At 39.1% G+C, this 21505-nt stretch overlaps 1 protein-coding gene across 4 annotated transcripts in view; it reads left to right on the top strand.

The window, feature by feature from the left end:
- MYO3A (myosin IIIA) overlaps positions 1 to 21505 on the top strand; it is a 232002-nt gene that overhangs the window by 166389 nt on the left and 44108 nt on the right. For 3 of the 4 annotated variants that reach the window (XM_073885535.1, XM_025891892.2, XM_073885534.1), the window contains 5 exons: positions 7516 to 7627; positions 9956 to 10118; positions 11919 to 12042; positions 17119 to 18019; positions 20090 to 20234. In XM_073885535.1, the coding sequence (XP_073741636.1) occupies positions 7516 to 7627; positions 9956 to 10118; positions 11919 to 12042; positions 17119 to 18019; positions 20090 to 20234 (1445 nt within the window). The remainder of the gene's footprint in view (positions 1 to 7515; positions 7628 to 9955; positions 10119 to 11918; positions 12043 to 17118; positions 18020 to 20089; positions 20235 to 21505) is intronic. The other variant, XM_073885536.1, reaches the window with a different exon arrangement.

Raw genomic sequence — 21505 nt, 5'->3', positions numbered from 1 at the left:
ATACAGAGGTTTAGTACCTTATATATTTAATATTTTAAATGCCATGTTTCTGATGTTTATCAATTCTATGATTACTATTAGCTGTTAAACTTGAAGTTTCAATTTTCCAAAGTATTACAATTTTCAGGTGAAAGCTAGCATTTGAGAAATTCCCTATATATAACATTCTCTGGCCTTTTTCAGAGTGTGGAAATTAGGATTAAGAATAAAACAAAGTTTCTAACACCTCCCCCAACAAAACAAAACAAAACAAAACAAAACATCATCTTGTCTAGTGTCAAGCATTTTTTCACCTGGGGTAACCAAGACCCTTACTATTTTAAATAAAATGAAAATTCTAATTATTTTTGCAGACTTTCATATTTTCAGGTATGTATGGTAGTTCTTGCCTTTTTTCCCCTTTGGCACCTGGCAAAGAAAAGAAAGGTATAAAAAAAAGCACAAAACAGGTTTGAAAGCATTCAGGTATTCAGTAAGTAATTACTGCCTAGCTTGTGTTTTAAGAAATAACTTTTAAAAGCTAGTAAATAAATAATTAAGTCCTTCTGATTTATAATTGAGAAAAAAAGACAAGAAAGGTATTTGTTTTGAGCACCTTGAAATGAAGAAAACCCTACCAGTTCTTCATGATGGAGAGCAGAGTTACACAAATATGCTAACTTCCATAATTGGCAAATCCTCTATGGTAGTTTAAGATAGACTTTAAAACCTCACACTGTAGGGTTCAGAAGTAGAGCCAGCATCCAATCACTGACTTCCCTTCTTGCAAAGCAGACCCCATTTTATATCCAAAACTAAGAAATGAAAAATATTGGAATTTCTTATTGGCTATCAGTAAATTCTCCATTCTGTACATGAACACAGAGAACCTAAAAATACTTGATATCAAGAAATTTCAAATTAAAATCATAATGTGACCGATTTTCATGTTTTTCATTTTTTAGAAGTTGATCTTTAACTTGCTTAAAAATTAATATAATATTACTATAATTACTATGGAATTTCAGTGACCTTTTCTTTAGGTACAAGGTACTGGGCTGGGGTGCCTGGGTGGCTCAGTTGGTTAAGTGTCTGACTCTTGATCTTGGCTCAGGTCTTGATCTCAGGGTTATGAGTTCAAGCCTCATGTTGTGCTCCACGCCAGGAGAGTGCTAAGCATTGCAGAGGACAGCACATTTTAAAACTGTCTGAGCCTCAAGAATTAACAATCCATTTAAAATTACCAGACTCATAGACATGGAAAGTTAATAAGCAGTGCAGAATAATAAATACCAAGATCCTAGGGAATAATATACACAGTGCAAGAGATCAGAGAAGAGAAAGATTATCTCCAGGAGGGCTGATAAGAGAATCAGGAAAGAAGGTTTAAACTAGAATCTGATAGTAGGTACAGTTTGCGGAAAAGACAGGAAAGGTCTTTCTCAACATACTGTTTGGCGTGTCAAAACTAGAGGGACTTCGATTTGTCCGGATTAGCACAGTGGGTGTTAGTGAAGTGACAGAAATTGACAGAAGATAAGATGGGATGAGATGGAAAAACCGATCGGGTTAAAATTATGTGGACAGAGCCTCGAATGCCATATTAAACTTATAGTTTCAGTTATCCATGGTTTTACAACATAGACAGTAAGGAGAACTAAACCTATTTCCTTGATGATATTGTAGTTGAAAGTTGCTTATTTAGAAGGACAGAAGTGCGAATAAATTCGTAAATGTATTTCAAAGTCCCATGCTATATAGAATACCAAATTACTACATGATAAATGAGGAAGGGGAAAAATACTAAGTATACAAAGAACACGAGAATAGCTGTTCTGAATACAGGAAGTTCCAGAAATAAAAGGCTAAACCTTTTCTCCGTCACTAATTTGAAAGCTGTCATCTAAATTGGCAAAGAGTCTCAGGAGACAGAACAATTTGCAAAGGCCCTGTGGAGGTGTAAATAGGACTAAATCATTCTCCTCTGTCCTGCCTTAGCCTTTGACTTACCCTCCGTGTATGATGCAAAATTCATCAGATTCTTTGTCTACTCTGTTATAGATAAACTCTTCCGTTTTGTGACAAAGAAATAATCTTAAGGGAAGATACACAACCTGAACTTACCTTGCCCAAGGTGTTTACTGTAGTTTTTTCAAATGAACCCTTATACTCAGAAGCCCCCACAGTGAGCTCTGTTTTTCCACTAGGCACCTGTCTACAGTGGTTTGGTTACCAGACCTCTGACTCAAGCAGAACTCACTGAAGGCAGTAGTTTAGTGAAGTTGGTAAGTACATATGCTTTGAAGTCAGAAAACCCAAACGTGGGGGGAAAAAAAAAAGAAAGAAAGAAAAAATCCAGAAAACCCAAATTTGGGGAAAAAAAAAAAAAAGAAAAAAAATCCAAGAAAGAAAATTCTGTCACTATCGAAATCGAAATGTGTGACCTTGTTCCAAGTTACTTTGAGTAACTGCTATAAGCTTCAAGCCTCGATCTTTCTCATCTGCAAATAGGGATGATGGTAATAGTATCTACTCTATATGTGGTCATGAGCATTAAATGAAATAATGTATATGTAGTTTATTTCATATAACCAAATGTCATTAATACATTTTAGCTATAATTATTTTCATTATCATTCTTGCCTCAGCCCCAAGCTCCCAAAATTACTTTTTACCTACAGTGCTGTGGTCTTGAATCCCACAACATAAACCATGAAGCTAGCCCATAAAATAAACAAAGAAAAAGCCAGTATGTTGACTTTAAAACAAGTCTTTAAAACAAAGGATGCAACAAAGCAAGGGTCTGGGGGCTTTCCTCCATAAAAGCAACTGGTCTACCTAGATGGTTATTTACCCGGCAAGTCCCAGAGGCCGGTCATGTCTTCAGCAGACATTTAATTGAGCACCTATGGTGTTCTAGTCCTTAAAAAAAAGATTAACCCAAATCTTCACCCAAAGATTAATAAAAGAGCCATTAAGAAACTCACAGACTGGTTGTGGGAACAGGGAACTAATTATGTACATTATCATACAATGTAATATAAATTCCAGGGACAAGGGTGCGCATCTGCTGTTCACTGCTGCATCCCCAGCACTTAGAAGGGTCCCTGGCGCATAGTAGGTACTCAATAAAAATTTATCAAGTGAATGAAAGAATAGTGGACATTTTTAATATAAGTGTGCACAGGGCACTCTGAGAGCATGACATGGAGATAGTGGAAGGGAGGAGGAAAAAGGAAGACTTCTTAGAGTAGAAATTCAGATAAAGCAAAGAATCATAAAAGTAATATATAAATACGTACTATAAATATCATATTTTAACTTGAAACATGAACAAATATTCATTTTTCAACCTTTTGATAAGGCTCAATTCTTTTCTTTGAATAGAAGTCCACTAATCAGAGTTTATTGACTCTTTCTTACATAAGCTATCCATAATCCCTTATTTATGGTTTCCAGTTACTATTTCTTGAGATGAGGCAGGAAGTTAAAGACATTTGTGAAACAATCATAGAGCTGATTATTTCTGGCTTCTTAAGATTCTCCTCAACCCTTTGTAATAGCTTCATCCACATTTATTTCCATAAGGTTTAGACCACTTCTTTACAAAGTCTTACCAAAGCATTTGATGCAATTTTGTAGAAACAACTCTCTGGCTTTTTTCACTCATAGTCCATCAGTTTAGGTAGTATGGGTTTTTTTTTTTAAGATTTTGTTTATTTATTTATTTGAGAGAGACCACAAAAGCGGGGTAAGGGGCAGAGGGAGAGGCAAACTCAACTCCCCGCTGAGCAGGGAGCCCAACGCCGGGCTCCAACCTGGGACTCCGGGATCATGACCTGAGCTGAAGCCAGACACTTCACCGACTGAGTCATCCAGGTGGCCCTTCGTAATATGTTTTTGAACTTTGTCACCTCAAGTTCAGGTGTAAACAGGTTTGGCAGCAAACACAGCTCGCCAGGCAGGAGCGGAAGCACTCAGGCACATGAGTAAGAGCCACCACCCGTGAGGTCCAAGTGTGTGGTGGACCCCAGTCAGAGCATCTTACCCAGGGAAGGAGAGTATCAGTTAACCCACTTAGTCTATTCATTAAAGATACATCAGGGAGAGTTTCTAGAATACTGAAAGAGTGAGTCTTCCTTAAAGGAACAAGCCGTGAGGATGAAGGTCGTGCAGACAGAGAGATTGACACATACAAAGGCATGGAGGCATGAGCAATCATGGCCTTTTGGCATAATTTTAAAGAGCTTTTATGACCAGAGCTCAAGCTGTGCATGTAAACTAGCCAAGGTGAGGTTGGAAAGGCAGGCAGGGATACGGAGGAGGAGGCAGCTTTCATGCCCATCTTCATATATGTCAACTCCTTTTAAATGACTGCTTTTTGGCAGGTGTGACCTTTGCATTTCCAACATTTCTTCTGCTCTCCAAATTACATACGTTGTGTGCCCAGCCTTTGAAAGCACCTGTTTTTGCCATCACAGCTTAGAACTGGGGATGTTCTTGGAGACTTTCAAGTCAGGAAAGAACATGATCAGACTTTCATTTTATTAAGACAATTCAGACAGAGCTGGGCGAGGGGAGCAGGGAGGACATGACCAGTTGGAAGGCAATTAACGGAAGGCAGGATGAGAAGAGATGACAAGTAGGTCAAGGCAATGACAGTAGGAATAGAGAGAACGAAATGGATTTCGGAGCGGTTTTTAAGCTTGTTGGATACACTGAATGGAGACTAGGGAAGAATGTAGGCTGCCACACAGATTTCTAGCTTTATCACCTTTGAAAAGGAGCTGATATCATTCACAGGGGTAAGAACTAGCAGAGGAGAGGGAAGGTGATGACTTGCTGAGTTTGGAGTGCCAGTGGGCTGAGCAGGTGGGGTGTGGAGCAGGCAGTCAGAGGTGATGTGTTTAGAGTTCATGTAAAGAGGGCAGAAGATGAAGATTCAGAACTCATCCACTGTAGAATGGTTGGAACTCTGCATGTAGAGGAGACACCTGTGGGGAGAGCTTAGAAAGAAACGGAACATTGCGCACACTAGCATTTGAGTGTCAAGTCTAAATATGAGGCATGTCAGGAGACCAACAGGGAGGAGAAGCCGGGGAACAAGGTGGGATGCAATCGTGGGGACACTCAAGCCAGAGAAAGGGGTCAACAATTTCCAGTGCTCCAGAAAAAACACTTAGGATTAGGATGGAAGACATCCCTTTAGATTTCATCACTAAAACATCTTATGTGATGAAATAAGAGTCCCTCTTACTATGTGACTAAATCAGATTCCAGGAGCTGCAGAGCAATGGGAAGTGGAGAAATAGAGACAGTTATTTTAAGCAATCTTTCAACTGATCTGTAAAGCTAGTGGGAGACAGAGAATCATTTCAGGTGAGACAGATGGAGAGGGTTTGTTTTATTCTAAATGGAAGGAGCCAGAAGAGAGAAAAGGGATTGAAAATACACAAAAGAGAAGAGGGGGAGGAGATGGCATCTAGAACACAGGAAGGTGGAGGGTGGAGATCTCCTCCGGTGAAGAAGAAGGGATCTGTAGCTCGGGAAGAGGTCAGTAGAACTTGCATCTGGCGGCCTCTGGTAAAATAGCAGACCAGCTTATCTGCTGAGAGCAGTGCGGAGGGCAGAGGAGAGAACAGGGCAGGAGAGATTAAATAGTTGTGAGGATTGAGTGAGGAACGTGGTCACGGACACCAGTCAGGATTCTGGGTGTCTCTGTGGGCCAGGCTGACTCAGGAAACAGCGGGGTCACAGGGGAGCACACTTTGAATGAACAGTGCTTTTCTCTGGCAGGTTTCCAAAGCCTGACAGGAGGACAGAGAACAATGACTGGGTGGTTCAGGTTTGCAAGTTTGCAGAGCACATGCAACAAAAGAACAAGAGGGAGAGAAAGAGTCCAAGATGGTGGAAGAGTAGGAGACCTTAGTTTCGTCTGGTCGCAGGAATTCAGCTAGACAACTACCAAATCGTTCTGAACACCTGTGAACTCAACCACAGACCTAAGAAAAGGATAGCTGCAACTCTACAAACAGAACAAGAGGGAGCTCACCAAGGGTTGCTCATATGATGAACCATGAGCTCCTGGCTGGCTCTGGAAAGAAGCAAAACCAGGAGATAGTTCGGGGGATGAGAGGGCAGAGTAGCTCCTCAGTCACAAGGTGTCCACAAGCAAGTTTAGTCCTCAAGTAGGCAGGCCTGAAGGATGAGGGCATGCTAATGGGCCCCCCTGAGGTTATTTGCACAGGCAGCAAAAACTATGATCATCACATCTTTCTAGACCATTCTAGGCCAGGATTCTCCAAAGAGCTTAATAAAAACTGGTTCATCTGCACATTTAACAGGATGACACTTGGTGGAGCTAGAATATGTTCTTCTTAGATGTTTTATCTACGGGCTCATTTTTAGATGAAGAAATTGGTACTTAAAGAGGTTCCCTGATGTGTCTAAATTTACACAGGTAAATTAGTCAAGATCAGAACTCAGTTCTCCTGACCATGCTACCCTAGTCTTCTGCACACCATGGCCTCTGTTTGGAAATTCAAAACCTACCAAAACTCAATGCTTTGTCTCCTCTGGACTGGCAGGTTAATCTTGCACCAAGAAATTAAAAAATAAGGGAGTGTTGAAAACTCTAGAAAACAGCCTTTTTTTGCACAAGATTGTTGACCAGGGTAAACCAGTTTTTCTTCCTTTCATTCACCTCCTCAGCTTGAAAAACTTAGGACCTATTTCAGTTCTCTCCTGCATCAACCCCTTACTTGCTTCCTCTCCTCAGTTATCTGTATCAAACCAACAGAGAAAATCTCCAGGGAGAGACATAGTGTAACTCAAGGAAAAATAGTGATAGAAGGCATATATACAGTGGTGGGAGGTTCACAGAGAATTTAACTCCTTCATCCAATTTTAAGATCAGCTTCCAACGTTTTTGTGAAGGTGAAAAAAAGAATAAAATCTTTCCCTCTGCTTCTTCCCACTGCAATCCTTCCGCTTTTAGTGTCCAGAGAAAGGTTGCTTTTTTAAAAATACTCAACTAGGATTCCTGGGTGGCTCAGTCGTTTAAGCATCTGCTTTCGGCTCAGGTCATGATCCCAGGGTCCTGGGATCTAGCCCCTCGCCAAGCTTTCTGCTCAGTGGGGATCTGTTTCTCCCTCTCCCTCTGCCTGTCACTCCCCCTGCTTGTGCTCACGCTCTCTCTCTCTCTCTGTCAAATAAATAAATAAATAAATAAAAAACTTATTAAAAAAAAACTCAACTTATTTTTTTTTTTTTTTAGTGATGGAGTTTTTGTGGGGTATTTCAGTGGTAAGTGTTGAAAAGTAATCACTAAACTGAGAAAACAGTGCTCAAGTGTACACAAACAGACCGGTCCAGATTTTTGTCAGTCTACTCTAGAGTTCTGAGAATGCCTGCAGGGTCCTCTGCATTAAGTCTGGGAGTCTCTTCCTGCCCTACACAGAGCTGTCGAGTGTCCACCAGGCTACTGAGGTGTGGAAACTTTGTGAAATACTAACCAGCCCTTTTTCTTGCTTGAAGGTACCATGTTCTCTGCTACAAGTGGAACGAAGAGCCCCCAGTGAGCCCGGACACCTGTGCCGCCATTTTGGAAAAAGCTGGTCTGGATAACTGGGCTCTTGGAAAAACAAAAGTAATGTTTTTCATGTAATTTTCAAGAAAAAAACAATTAACAGTTTTGTTGGATTTACTGAGAATTCTAACATTTTACAGTGCTTGAAAATATTATGGCTTTTTTGCGTTACAGAATCTCTAGCTTAAAACAGGGAATTAGGTTGATAAATTTACAAAGGTTTTCTTCAGCAAAATGAAACACTTTGTTGTCATAAAGATTTCTTTTAAGAAATTCAAGAAAAGTTTCTCTTGAAGATTTATCCAAAAAAAAGATGAAATTTAGAGTGAATATACTTCATTCCACATAGTATTGAAAATATACTGACATATTTTATCTTTATCACCACCAAATATAGTCAGTAAATAATCAAAATATATTAATATATATTAATATCATATAATATACAGAATATATACTGCAGAGAATCATAATTAACTGGATCATATTGACCTAATTTTTTTCTTCCTGATTCTCAAATCTACTTCTGTTGTAAATTTGAACTCTATTTGGAGCAAACTATTCACCATTGTCAGTAGACTTGCTACATGTATCTGGAGATCGGTGTGTTTACGTATTAGACTTGAGACCCGAGAGATCTTAGCTTATTAATCCCTTAGAGAATGAAGTAATAAATCCTAACAAATTTTGAATATGGAGGCAAGACAGGTGACTGCTTGGATAAAAGATGTAGTAGGCTTCTCAGACATCCTCCAGCATGACAAAAAGGGGGGTAAGGAAATAAAGAGCGTACCAGGTCTCAGGGTTATACTGAACAAATCACTGGGGCAGGATGGAGAAAAGAGCCAGTCTAAAGAAAAGAAGTACCCAGAGATTGACCACTCAAAAATAATCACTCTCAGCCCTACCAGAGACCTACAGAGATGGAAACAAATGTCCACATGAGTTATGTCTCGGAGTGGAAGATGCCAGAGAGAATTTTCACAATGTTCATGTAAGAAGTTACTCCCATAACAATTTAAAGGATTTAAAAAATAAATTTATCTTAGGCTGAGTGCCCTAAGTATTCAGTAATCCATATTTCCTTCAGTATTGAGTAAGGGGAGATGCTGAGCACTAAAAAGATGTGTATTTTATTTACATCATTTTCTTTTAGATGATCACAAAGATGAATTTCATCAGGCTGAACTCTCATGATTTATGGTCTGAAACACATGCCTGACTTCCAATGGAGTTTTCACTTTAAAAAGGCCCGTTGCGGTTCCAGTTCTGCATGTTATTTAAGTAGCATTTTAAAGCTATTTGTGTTTTTCCACTTCACCTTTTCCAACTCAAGATGGATAGAAGTATTCAATACAGAAACATTTCTAATGCTGTGCAAAATAAATAAATAAATAAAAAGATGACCTTTTTAAACAGACTGAATTTTAAATGAATTGTCAACAGTAGAATGGACTAAATATATTAACATGTAGAGTCCCATAGAAATTAAAACTAAATTCAATCAAAACCTGTAATGCTAAACTGTTTGCCTCTGGTGCCAAGCTTTCAAGTAATGGAACTAACTTTCAGTGTTTCCAGTTCTTATGACTCAGCTGTTACATTTGGATTGAAGTAACTTTCTTAGTAGATTCAACAGACTCTCTTTTAGGTGACTTTTATTAGTAAATGTATTAAAAGAAAAACAAAATCTTCGTACTTCCTAGGGGAGGTGGAAAACTCTTAAATGAGAACCACTCCAGGCCTTCAGGCTTCTGCATTTCCTGGATTCATTTTGATTCTAGAATGATTGGAAATCAGCCCTCCTTTCTCCATGCTGGCCACAGGGTCTAGTGAGAATGTTGTTAATTCCGTCCGGAGCCATCTGTCTGCGTTATTCCCCTTAGGAGCCCCCGAGGGACAATGTCCCTGCTTTATTCACCTTTGTATCCCCCAGCAGATAAGTTCATAACAGCAGGTCTCAATAAATGTTTGATGGATGAATCACTATAGCTGTAAGTCCTCTATCTTACAACTAGATTTGTAAGATCTTTAACTTTGGGAGATACAGTTGTTAAGAGACATAAAAATTAGCTTTTATCAGAGTATATGATGCTAAAATTTCGATGAAAGAGCTGAACATCCTCCACGCTTACTGGCCCATTCCACAAAATCTGTGGCAAATAACAGTATGATTGCTAAACGGTATTCCTTCTCGAACAGAAGTTTCCTTCAAGAATAAAAATCCGTAATGTTATAGCAAAATCCAGGCCAAAGAAGCAAAAGATAGTGATGTCCAAAATATAAGAATATTTAGAATATAGTCTGTTCTGCAAAGCGTAGCGCATGACGCGTTCACATTTGTGTGTCATCATTTTATTTGTATTTTATTTTAATCCTTTAATTCAGGTGTTCCTGAAATATTATCATGTGGAACAGTTAAATTTAATGCGAAAGGAAGCCATTGACAAGCTTATTTTGATTCAAGCCTGTGTCAGAGGATTCTTGTATTCAAGAAGATACCAAAAAATACAAGAGAAAAGGAAAGAGAGCGCCATAATAATACAGTCAGGTAATCACTCAGGTGGTCTTACAGTGTAACAAAACATGTTACATTTAGAGATGGACATAAAATCTAATCTTATATACAAACCTCCATTCTTACATAGCTGCTTTTGTGTTTAATTCTAAACTCTGTCACATTGATATTTTCTCTATACCAAATCCAAATCAGGTTGTTTTAGTGATGGACACATTTAATATTTGAGTGCTTTGTTTTAAATAAAATAATTCAATTTTTCAATTTTCTGTCAGGCTTCAATGAAACACCGTTGACCTATTGTGCAAGATACAGCAAGTGATTGAATCAATTATAGATCGCAGGAGTCATATTATTATAATCGATTGACCAATAACATTTTTCCTACTTTATTCCAAAGGTTACATTTGCCGTAATTTTTGACCACTTGATTAAATCTCATTTCGTTAAAGGGCATCCATTTCTTTCTGTTAGCTGTAGGGAAATAATATTTATAATCATACTTCACAATTTTTATTAAAATGTATCAATAGACTTTAGATTTCACTTTCCATTTTTCTATGAAAAACTAAATTTAGAACCTGGCATGGTTTAATACAGTATCTTTCAAAATGTGTTGATTGGACTTCCATAGTAAAAACTATATTTTACTCTGTGACCTGATATATACATTCATGCTACAAGCAATGCACTCTGATGTTTTCTATTCTGGCTTATCCCACTTCGTTTTTAGATGCTAGATTTGGCCCACTAAATCGATTTTATAATCCACTGTGAGTTTGCAGCCTGCCTTCTGAAGAATGCTGACATGGTGGGCAGAATAGTTGACTAACATTTGAAAGATTCATGTTCTAGTCCCAGGTCTGCCCATTCGTAATGGTTCATCTCTTTGGGGATTTTATTTTATTTTTATTTTTTTTTTTAATTTATTTATTAGAGAGAGAGAGAATGAGAGATAGCACGAGAGGGTAGAGAGTCAGAGGGAGAAGCAGACTCCCTGCTGAGCAGGGAGCCCGATGTGGGACTCGATCCCGGGACTCCAAGATCATGACCTGAGCCGAAGGCAGTCGCTTAACCAACTGAGCCACCCAGGCGCCCTCTTTGGGGATTTTAAAGCCCTTAACTTCTCACTGAAACATCAAAATGCAAATCCCTATAATTTGGGATCAAATTCCTTATCCACAATTCCAAAATTTATAAAACACTGAAGAAAAGGTTTATCATAACTCATCTGGCAGTGAAACATAACCTAATATTTATAGTCCTTTATTCATCGCCTGTAGTAAAAATACAGTTAATTCTGGAGAAATATTCATGTTTTTGATTATGGGATATTGCCCTGGCATGGGGAAATTTACAGGATATATGTTATTTGCTCTGAATTAACTTTATAAAATAAAAAAGTTTAAATCTGAATTCTGAAATATATCTGGCTCCAAGGAGAATTGGCCAAAAAGTCCAAAACATACACTTAGATAATAGGGGCTTTCTCTCACAAATAGCTGAAGTAATTATCAGCAGATTTTAAGCAAATGAATACATTTTGTCTTTTTCATCAGCTTAGCTAATCTCTTTCATTTCAGTTTCATCCCCAGACTCTCCTCAATACAAAAGGCACTTTAGTTATTTTCTTGCTATAGCTTGTCACCTAGAAGAATCTTGTTAATGAACAATATTTTTTAATGAACAAAATTTTCAATGAACATGTTCTATTTGGAGTCTTTAATTTTCCTCTTTGACATTGATGGTCAAAAAAAAAGTGTTTCTATTCACTTAAGTAATGTTTTTTTTCTTTATTCTAATTAACACTACCCCGGACCTTATATGTTTCAGCCACAAGAGGACATCTAGTCAGGAAACAAAGAAAAGAAATTGTTAATATGAAAAACACAGCAGTAACAACCATTCAGACCCATGATCAGGAATTTGACTACAAGAAAAACTTTGAAAATAAAAGGTATAATGATGTTCATTCTTATACCATTTTGACATTATACATTTCTTCAAATCTGCAAAGTCAAAATAAAGTTCACAGTCTTTCTTGCACCTAATCAGGTTCCTAATACTGATCCATTAAATGTCAGTGAACACCCAGTGGCCACTCTTGTGTTCTTTATCCTATTTTGGAGTTCATTGGTGTTTCACACTGATGACCACCCTTTCCTTCTACAGTTTTTTTTTCTTCCTAGGCTTCTGCCAGATTGCTCTCCACATTCTGGCTCCTAATTCTAAGTATCCTTTGCTAATTCCTCCTCTTCTCCCCATATTTAAATCCTCCTTCACATCTAAATACCATCATCTCTGGGCTCTCTCATTCATTCCCATGGCCTTAATAACCAATATGCCGTTAACTCCTAAACTATAATCCAATCTTCAAAACATGGCTCTTTGCCCTTTCTTTACTTGAGCCTCCATATAGTATTTCTAAGTGCATATTAAGCAGATCCACCTGAATTCATTCATACAGAAGGTTTTATGCTAAGCTATGGGGACACATAGATAAATAAGACAAAATCCTGATCTTAAAAATTGCTCACAGAATCATGGAAAGGAAATATAACCAATAAATACATGATTCGAGAAACACGAGTTAACTCTGCTATAAAAATATGCAAAGAGTGCAGTAGGGACATGGATCTCGGTAGGGATTAAGGGAAGGGATGTAAGTATGTAGATTTTGTCTCACTGATAAAACTAGAATTGATGGAAAGATGAATAAGTTGTATCTCCTTGTAAGAGATAAAGATCATTCCATATTATGCAGCCATCAAAAGGAATGAAATCTTGCCATTTGCAAGGACGTGGATGGAACTGGAGGGTATTATGCTGAGCGAAATAAGTCAATCAGAGAAAGACATGTATCATATGATCTCACTGATATGAGCAATTCTTAATCTCAGGAAACAAACTGAGGGCTGCTGGAGTGGTGGGGGGGGGGGGGGGTGGGGGGGGTGGGTGATAGACACTGGGGAGGGTATGTGCTATGGTGAGCGCTGTGAATCGTGTAAGACTGTTGAATCACAGACCTGTACCTCTGAAACAAATAATACATTATATGTTTAAAAAAAGAAGAAGAAGAAGATAGTAGGAAGGGAAAAATAAAGGGGGGCAAATTGGAGGGGGAGAGGAACCATGAGAGACTATGGACTTTGAGAAAGAGACTGAGGGTTCTAGAGGGGGGGGGGGTGAGGGGATGGGTTAGCCTGGTGATGGGTATTAAAGAGGGCACGTACTGAATGGAGCACTGGGTGTTATACACCAATAATGAATCATGGAACACTACATCAAAAACTAATGATGTAATGTATGGTGACTAACATAACATAATAAAATTTTAAAAATGTAAAATAAAAAAATTTTTAAAGAAATTTAATGAAGATATAATACTGCTCTTTAATATACATTCCATAGTCAAGTTCCCCAATTGTCCTAATATTCTATATGGCTGCTTTAAAAAATCTAGCATCCAAAGACAATACATTACATTCAGTTTTCACATTTTTAAAGACTTCTTTAAGGAAATTCCCAAGCCTTTGTGTGTGAGTGTGTATGTGAAAGAGAGAGCGAGAGAGAGGGAGTGTGTGTATGTGTGTATGTATATGTGTGTGAGTGGGTGTATGTATTTGTATATGCGTGTGTGTGTGTGTGTGTGTGTGTTTTATGCCTTTCACATTTTTAAAATGTCCCAGGTCAGATGTTTGGCAGAACATCCAATTTGCAAATGCAGGATAGATTTATCTGATTTCGGCCCCCTGACTAGATTCAGGTGAGCCATTTTTGGCAGGAGTACTACATTACTGATGTTGTGTCCTTTTTGGTGCATCACAACAAGATGTCATGATGTCAGCATGTGCCATCATTCATGATGTTAAGGGAGACACATTTTTTTTAATTTTATTATGTTATGTTAATCACCATACATTACATCTTTAGTTTTTAAGGGAGACATATTTTAAAGTCACTTTGGTGAGAAGGGTCATTTCCTGCTGGAAACCCAGGCTGGAGATGGATTTCCCATTGAGGAATAAAATGTCTTGTTGTAAAAAAAAAAGAGAGAGAGAGAGAGAGAGAGATAAAGATCATTCCAGCCCCAATCCCAGGACCCTTGTCTTTTTTTTTTCCTCCAAATTTACTGGGACTGAATTGACATACAACGTTGGGTCAGTTTAAGGTGTACAACATGATCATTTGATACACGTATATATTGTGAAATAATTACCACGGTAAAGTTAGCTAACATTTCCCTCACCTCGGTAATTACAACTGTGTGTGTGGTGAGAATATTTAAGAACACTTCCCTTAGCAACTTTCAAGTCTATAATACAGTATCATTAACAGTCACCATGCTGTTTATTAGATCTCAAGAACTGATTCATCTTTTTAAAAATTGCTGCTTCATTGAGGTATTTATATATAAAATTAATGATGTACAGATAAAATTCTAAGATATTTAAAGTGTGCATCATGATGATTTGATATACGTATACTTTGTGAAAGGGTTTCCCCATTTAATTCATTACTACATCCATGACCTTACACAGTTCTTTTTCATGCATTTTTGGTGAGAACATTTAAGTTGTACTCCCTTAGCAAAATTCAGTTCTACAAAACAGTGATTACTCCCATGTTTTAGCATGGGATCCTCAGACCTACTCATCGTATAGCTGGAAGTTTATATCCTTTTACCACCCTCTCCCTATTTCCCCCACCTAACCCTTTTACAACCGCAACTCTGTTTCTGTGAGTTTGATTTTTTCTCTTCTTTTTCAGATTGCACACATAAGTGCTACTATGCAGTATTTTTCTTCCTCTCTCTGGTTTATTTCATCCATGTTATCAAGAATGGCAGGATTTCCTTCTTTGTTGTGGGTGAATAATACTCCATGTATACATATACCGTACCTTCTTTATCCATTCATCCATTAATGGGCACTTAGGTTATCTCCATCTCTTGGCTATTGCGAGAAATACTGCAACGAACGTGGAAGTGCGGAGATCTCTTAGAGATAATTCTTTTGTTTCCTTTGGTTATACTACCAGAAGTCAGATTGTTGGTATTGCTATTTAGTTTTTTGAGGAACCTCCATATTGTTTTCCGTAATGGCACCAATTTACATTTCCACCAACACACAACATTCTCATTGCGTAAGGATTCTCTTTTCTTCACATGTTCACCAGTACTTTTCTCTTGTCTTTTGTGATAATAGTCATTCTAACAGATGTGAGGTGATATCTCATTGTAGTTTTGATTTGCATTTTCCTGGATGATTAGTAATGTTGAGCCCCTTTTAATGCACCCGTTGGCCATTTTTGTATCTTCTTTGAGTAATGTCTGCTCAGATCCTCTGCCCATTTTTAAATCACGTTTTTTTTTTTATTGAGTTGTACGAATTCATTATGTATTTTGGATATTAACCCTTTATCAGATATATGAGTTGCAAATATTTTCTCCCATTCAGTAAGTCGCCTTCTCATTTTATTGATGGTTTCCTTTGCTGCACAGAAGCTTTTTCATTTTATGTAGTCCCACTTGTTTATTTTTGCTTTTGTTGCCTTTGCTTTTGGTATCAAATCCCAAAAAACAAACAAACAAAACCATTACCAAGACCAAAGTTAAGGAGCTTAACCAACTGAGCCACCCAGGCGCCCCTCCAAAGTTAAGGAGCTTACCACCTACATTTACTTCTAGGAGTTTTATGATTTCAGGTCTTATGTTCAAGTCTTTAATCCATTCTGAGTTGATTTTTGTAGTAGTGTAAGATAGGAATCCAATTTCATTATTTTGCATGTGGCTGTCTAATTTCCCAACACCATTTATTGAATAGACTATCCTACCCCCATTGTATATTCTTAGCTCCTTTGTCATAAATTAATTGACCATAAATGTGTGTGTTTATTTGGGGCTCTCTATTCTGTTCCACCGATCTTTTTTTTAGGCCAATACCACACTGTTTTGATTACTATAGCTTTGTGATATAGTTTGCTTATCTTTTTCTCATTAATTGTATTCTGACTAGTATAGGCATTCTCTGGGGGTATTATGAAGGTATTCAAAATACTAGTATAGCCACTCATTGAAATTATGGGTTCTTGGTACCCCACCTAGTTCTCTGGCCCAGTTCTGTTATGCCTCTTGCATAAACCTAAAGATGCTATCGTAGGCCTAGGAAGTAGCCAGTGGAATTAGGAAATTTGAGTTCCAGTAACTTTTTCCAAGTTCAACTTCAAGACAGGTCCTTCTGTACAGATTACAAAAGACCAAAACTCTCTCCTGGCTTTCCTGAGCCAAAATGAAGTTTTTGGCAAAACACCCACAAGTAGCATGTCAGGGTGTCAGGTTATGACTTTTTCACTGTACCTTAGCACCTTTTTCATGGCTATATTGCTCTTGTGAGGGTTTTGTCCTCACCAAAAGAAAAAAAAAGGCTATGTGGCTCAAAAAAAAACAAAAAAAAATAAATAAAGAGCTATAGAGAAGATGTTATCTTCAAGATAAGGGAAAATCACTTTGGAAGGATACTGGTAAAGTAACAACTGTGCGATTTTGGTCAACATATTATATGATCATGAACTGTAGCAGGGACACTGCTTCCCTTTAATTTTGTACAATATTCCCTGTGATCAGCAGACTTTGAGCTTATGAAATCCAGCATGTCAGCCTAGTGAACGTACCTTGCTTGCTAGTCTCAAATTTAGGCATACTTTCCACAACCTCTCCTCACTGTAGGTACTTCCTTTTGAAGAAGACATGTTTTGAAGTGATGAAATTCCCAGGATTTTGATGCCTCGTTAAGTGAAAATACACTAGGATATTTCTCATCCTAAGTTGGAACTGGTTTTATCATTTTATGAGCAGCCACCAGAGAGAACATTTGGGAAGCACTTGATTAATATGACTTGAGAAGTTTTTACTCTGTGCTTTTTTTGCCCCTTTACTGTTGTCCCAACATCATGTGGCATGTAGCTATACCCAGAAGAGGTAAATAAGCTCCAGTTTAGTATCATATATTCAGATGCAATCTGTTTTACACAGGGAATCTTCTGTGAAGAAACAGACAGAAAATGCAGTTTCTACTAATGAAACAGTCATTCCAGCTCCAAACAATAAAGAAAGTACCTCTGTAGTGAAGACTTCTGCTTTCAAAGCTGAAGAGGAAGGCACTCTGGCCATTGAAAATAACAACAGAGGATATCAAACTCAGAAAAAAGTGAATAACCTGTTTGAGGAAGCGGCTAAGCAAGAACCACATCTAGTGGGGGACTCTTGGGCAGAAGGACACTCCCAAAAGAAGTATATGAAAGACCTGGAAGAGAACAGTAAGATAAGGAAAGTGGAGAAGGACACTGTGGTCCAGAATTACTACCAGAGGTATGCAGAGGAAAGGAATTCTGAAGAATCCAAAGCAGCATATCTCAAAAGGAAGGCCCTATCAGAAAGGCCAAGCTACCCAGGACTTTGGTCAGCAGAGAACGAGACAAAACAGCCTTCTTTTAAAAAGATTTTGGAACCTAGTCTTAGCCAAAAGTCAGTCTATCAAAACACAAATAACAAGGAAAAAGAAAAGAAGACATCGGTAGTGACCCAGAAAACACCAGCCTGCAGCCAGCAGAGATGCCATCTGAGGCTGGGGACAGTCCAAGAGAGGCAGGCCGAAGCAACAGTCCGAGCTCAGGAAGAAGACAGATCAGCAGTGTTCATTCAGAGCAAATACCGGAGCTACAAGAGGAGGCAGCAATTAAGGAAGGACAGGGTGTCTTCTTTTAAAAACCAAAAGATTGTTGCGACACCGACCGATGTAGCAAGAAATACTCACGATCTGTATTCTTATCCCACAAAACATGAGGAATCCTGTAATTTCAGGACAAAGAATGACAAAGACCCGAAGACAGTTTTAGAGAAAGAAGCATGTGATTTGGCCATCTTTTCAAAACAGGTATGTAAATAAACAGATTTATTTATTAGTAGAAGTATCTGGGAACTACACAGTAACTAAAGTAAACCTATAGTTCACTGATAACTGATACGTTGTTTCATCTGCTTTTATGAAACTGCAAACCTCTTTTGTAATGTCTCAAGGGTTTTGCTCTTCAAATAGCTATAATTTTTTATAGGCACAATGTGCTGTAAGAAATAATGTAAGATATGATAGAAATCTTGTGTAGTAAGGAGACTAGTAGTCATCGGTTTATACAGCTTACTAAAATGCTCACATTTGACAATGCAAATTTCCATATCTGAGATCTTTCATTATAAAGGGAAAAAAAAGTTTTATAAATCCTCTGAAGTCTATGCTTTTTCTGCCCCAAATTTTGAGCAGACATCACTAGGTGTCAAAATTAGGCATGTAGCCATACTCAGACATATGTGCAATGAAGATGAAAATCTACATGTTATGTCATGACAATGAGGAACTATAAAGAAAACCCACAAAAAAAGATTCCCTGTTGGAGAATATCTTGTGCCATGAGTAGGCATGTTTCAGCTGTTTCTAGAAGGGGGCAGATGGCTTTAGTCCTTCTCATGGGGTGTGCATGGAACACTGATAAATCAGTACTCTGGAGAGAGACCACAGGGACCAGCTCCTGGAAATTCCGGTTCCAGATCTTGCTTTCTGTCTAGGTGTTTGACCTAAAGAAAATCACTTTTTATGTGGGCACCTTTATTTTCTCTTATGTTAAGTGAAGGATTTTAACTAGATGACCTCTAAAATTGCATATTATAAGTTAATATGCATTATCAGGATAATCACTGGCATATAAAATCATGGAAGAAATATCATTAGGGGCACCTGGGTGGCTCAGTTGGTTAAGCGTCCGACTCTTGATCTCAGCTTAGGTCTTGATTTCAGGGTTGTGAGATTGAGCTCCACATCAGGATCCATGCTGGGCGTGGGGTGTACTTAAAAAAAAAAAAAAAGAAGGAAGGAAGGAAAGAAAGAAAGAAATCTCATCAGGAAGGAAGGTAGGAAGGAGAAAGGGAGGGAGGGAAGGAAGGAAGGAAAGGAAGGAAGGAAGGAAGGAAGGAAGGAAGGAAGGAAGGAAGGAAGGAAGGAAGGAAGGAAGGAAGGAAGGAAGGAAGGAAGGAAATCTTATCATGAATTAGATCAAAGAGGGATTGCCTAATACTCGTGGGTCCCTAAACTCTGCTTTTTTCTCTGACAGGGGCTCCTGGACACCTCTTTCATGTTAGAGGTGTGGCCCAAACATCTCCAACTTCTGGCTGTTCCTAGAGCTCTTCCAGCCCCTTCCTGTTCTGTTTTTTTTAAGCACATGGAAATAGAGAGTTTAACGTACATAGGGTCCTTCCTTTCCTTGGTGCATGTGTTTTCTCACACTAAAGACCAGATTGGAGATTTGAATCCTGACCTGCTTTACATCAGAGACGTTGAGGAGATGCAGAATTACGAAATCATCTCCCTAGAGCTGGCTAATAATGTCGCAGGAGTAGATTCAGTGCTTCACGGGGACGAAGCTAGAGGCAGAAAAGCAGGGGCCCTACATGCAACCCAGCAGGACAGCTGTGTTAAGGGGGCCGGATGCAGCCCAGACGGAGGCAGAAGGGCCGATGGAAAGGGAGGAACCCGAGGAGAGTGGCTTGAAGTGAGGCTGAGAACACTGGAAAGGAGAGGACGGGGTTAACCCATCCAAGGCAACAGAGGGGTTCTTCGGACTAAATGGCTACAGAGTGTTAGGGACAGAAGCCAGGTCTCAGGAACGCTGGGAGGAGTTGATCAGGACAGAACATTCACGTAGCATGACATGTGTGACAGTTTTAAATGGAAAATGTGAGGAGATGTGCAAGTAGCACAAAGGGGGAGGAGGCTTGGTCAGGGGAGGACTTTTCCAGACCCTCGGTTTTCAGACCAGGATCAGGGTGGGTTCTGGAGAAAACGTACTTGAGAGTCCCGGGACCGTCAGTCAGGCATTTACCAGGCCCCGGGGTACCTGTGGAGCCCTCTGAACTCTTTTCCTTGATTTAATCTGACACATGACCTTCTTTTTAGATATCAAAGTTATCTGAAGAATATTTCATTCTGCAGAAAAAACTGAATGAAATGATTTTGTCACAGCAACTGAAGCCTCTTTATCTGGGTGTCTATCCTCATAAGCCAATTAATAGACGAATTTCTTCTCAGCAGTGCCTCTCAGGTAAAAATCAGTAGAGTTAGAACCTCCTGAAGGGAAAGGCAGTGCCAGATACTTTGTTGGTTTATTAGTTTCTGACCTTTATTCTATGGCAGGTTTGAGGTAACTATGTTTTAACTGCTTTGGGGAGAACCTTCATTTCATTCCATTTCTCAAACGTATATAAAAACTTTTCCAGAATGTTCCACACACTTCCTACTTTCTCAGACCTCATTCTCTCTCTTTTTTTCTTTTTTTGCTTTATATAGACTTTAACGAGAACTTGGCATATGTCACCAGAAGGGAATAGAAAGGGATGGAGTTTGGGGGAGTGGGGCAGGGTACAGGTTTGATAAGAGGGAGTAAAAAATAAAATATATCTATTCCTTTTGTCAATGTCTGCAACCTTAAGTAGAGTACGGAAGGTTCAAATCTCCATTCAGATGTACAAATCCAAATGCATTATTACATTTTCTTCTGACCAACCTAAGTCACACTGTGCCCCTGTTTCACCAAACTGGTTGGGGATTCAGACTCAGTATTTATCAGGCCTTCCCCTCTCCAAGGCTGTGCAAAGGCCCTACGGCCTTATACGCCCACCAAGGGATCACGTAGAGTCTGAGCTCACTAGTTATTTGCCCACACAGTTACTCTTGGGACACGCATCTCCTCGCTGACCTCATGACCCCTTCAAGTCAGGAACTATGCTGCTCCCGTACCTGGAAACTGCAGGGGGCACCAGGAAACGGTCAAGTTGGGAGTCCACACATGTTCTAGGTGGCCATGCTCTCTGCCACCTTATCACCTCCCCCAGGGGCAGCCACCAATAGCCCTGCTGACCTCTGTCCGGGAGAATCTGTATTTATTATCCCTCACTTTCCTTGAGGCTTCACACTCTCTTGCCACCTTGCCCCCTCCCTGCACCTGGACACCTGGCACCACCTCTGCAATGAGTTTTGCTCTTGCCAAAGACAGGAAATGCTGCTCATCTCATGCAACTTCTGTGAAAATCCCTTAGGCAGGAAAATCCTAAGATGAGCCTGGCTACTGGTCTGATAGGGGAAGAAGGGAAAATATCTTAATGTTTTGGTCAATTATCCTGCCACATTATTTTCAAGTCAAAAGCTGTAGTGAAGCTCTAAAAAAAGAAGAAGAAGAAGAAGTGGCTCTCTGGCCCTTTCTAGCCACTGCTCTTAGGCACTGGCCCAGAACCCCTTGCTGTTAAGAAGCAACTTAACAAGTCGGAGCCCAGATGCCCACTGGTTTGATGGCCTCCTATGACACATGCCCAGATG

This window comes from Callorhinus ursinus, unplaced genomic scaffold (assembly GCF_003265705.2).
Source record: "Callorhinus ursinus isolate GAN/ISIS: 27379988/994484 unplaced genomic scaffold, GSC_fseal_2.0 scaffold63, whole genome shotgun sequence".
Classification (NCBI taxonomy): domain Eukaryota; kingdom Metazoa; phylum Chordata; class Mammalia; order Carnivora; family Otariidae; genus Callorhinus; species Callorhinus ursinus.
This window is presented reverse-complemented; position numbering and strand designations above follow the sequence as displayed.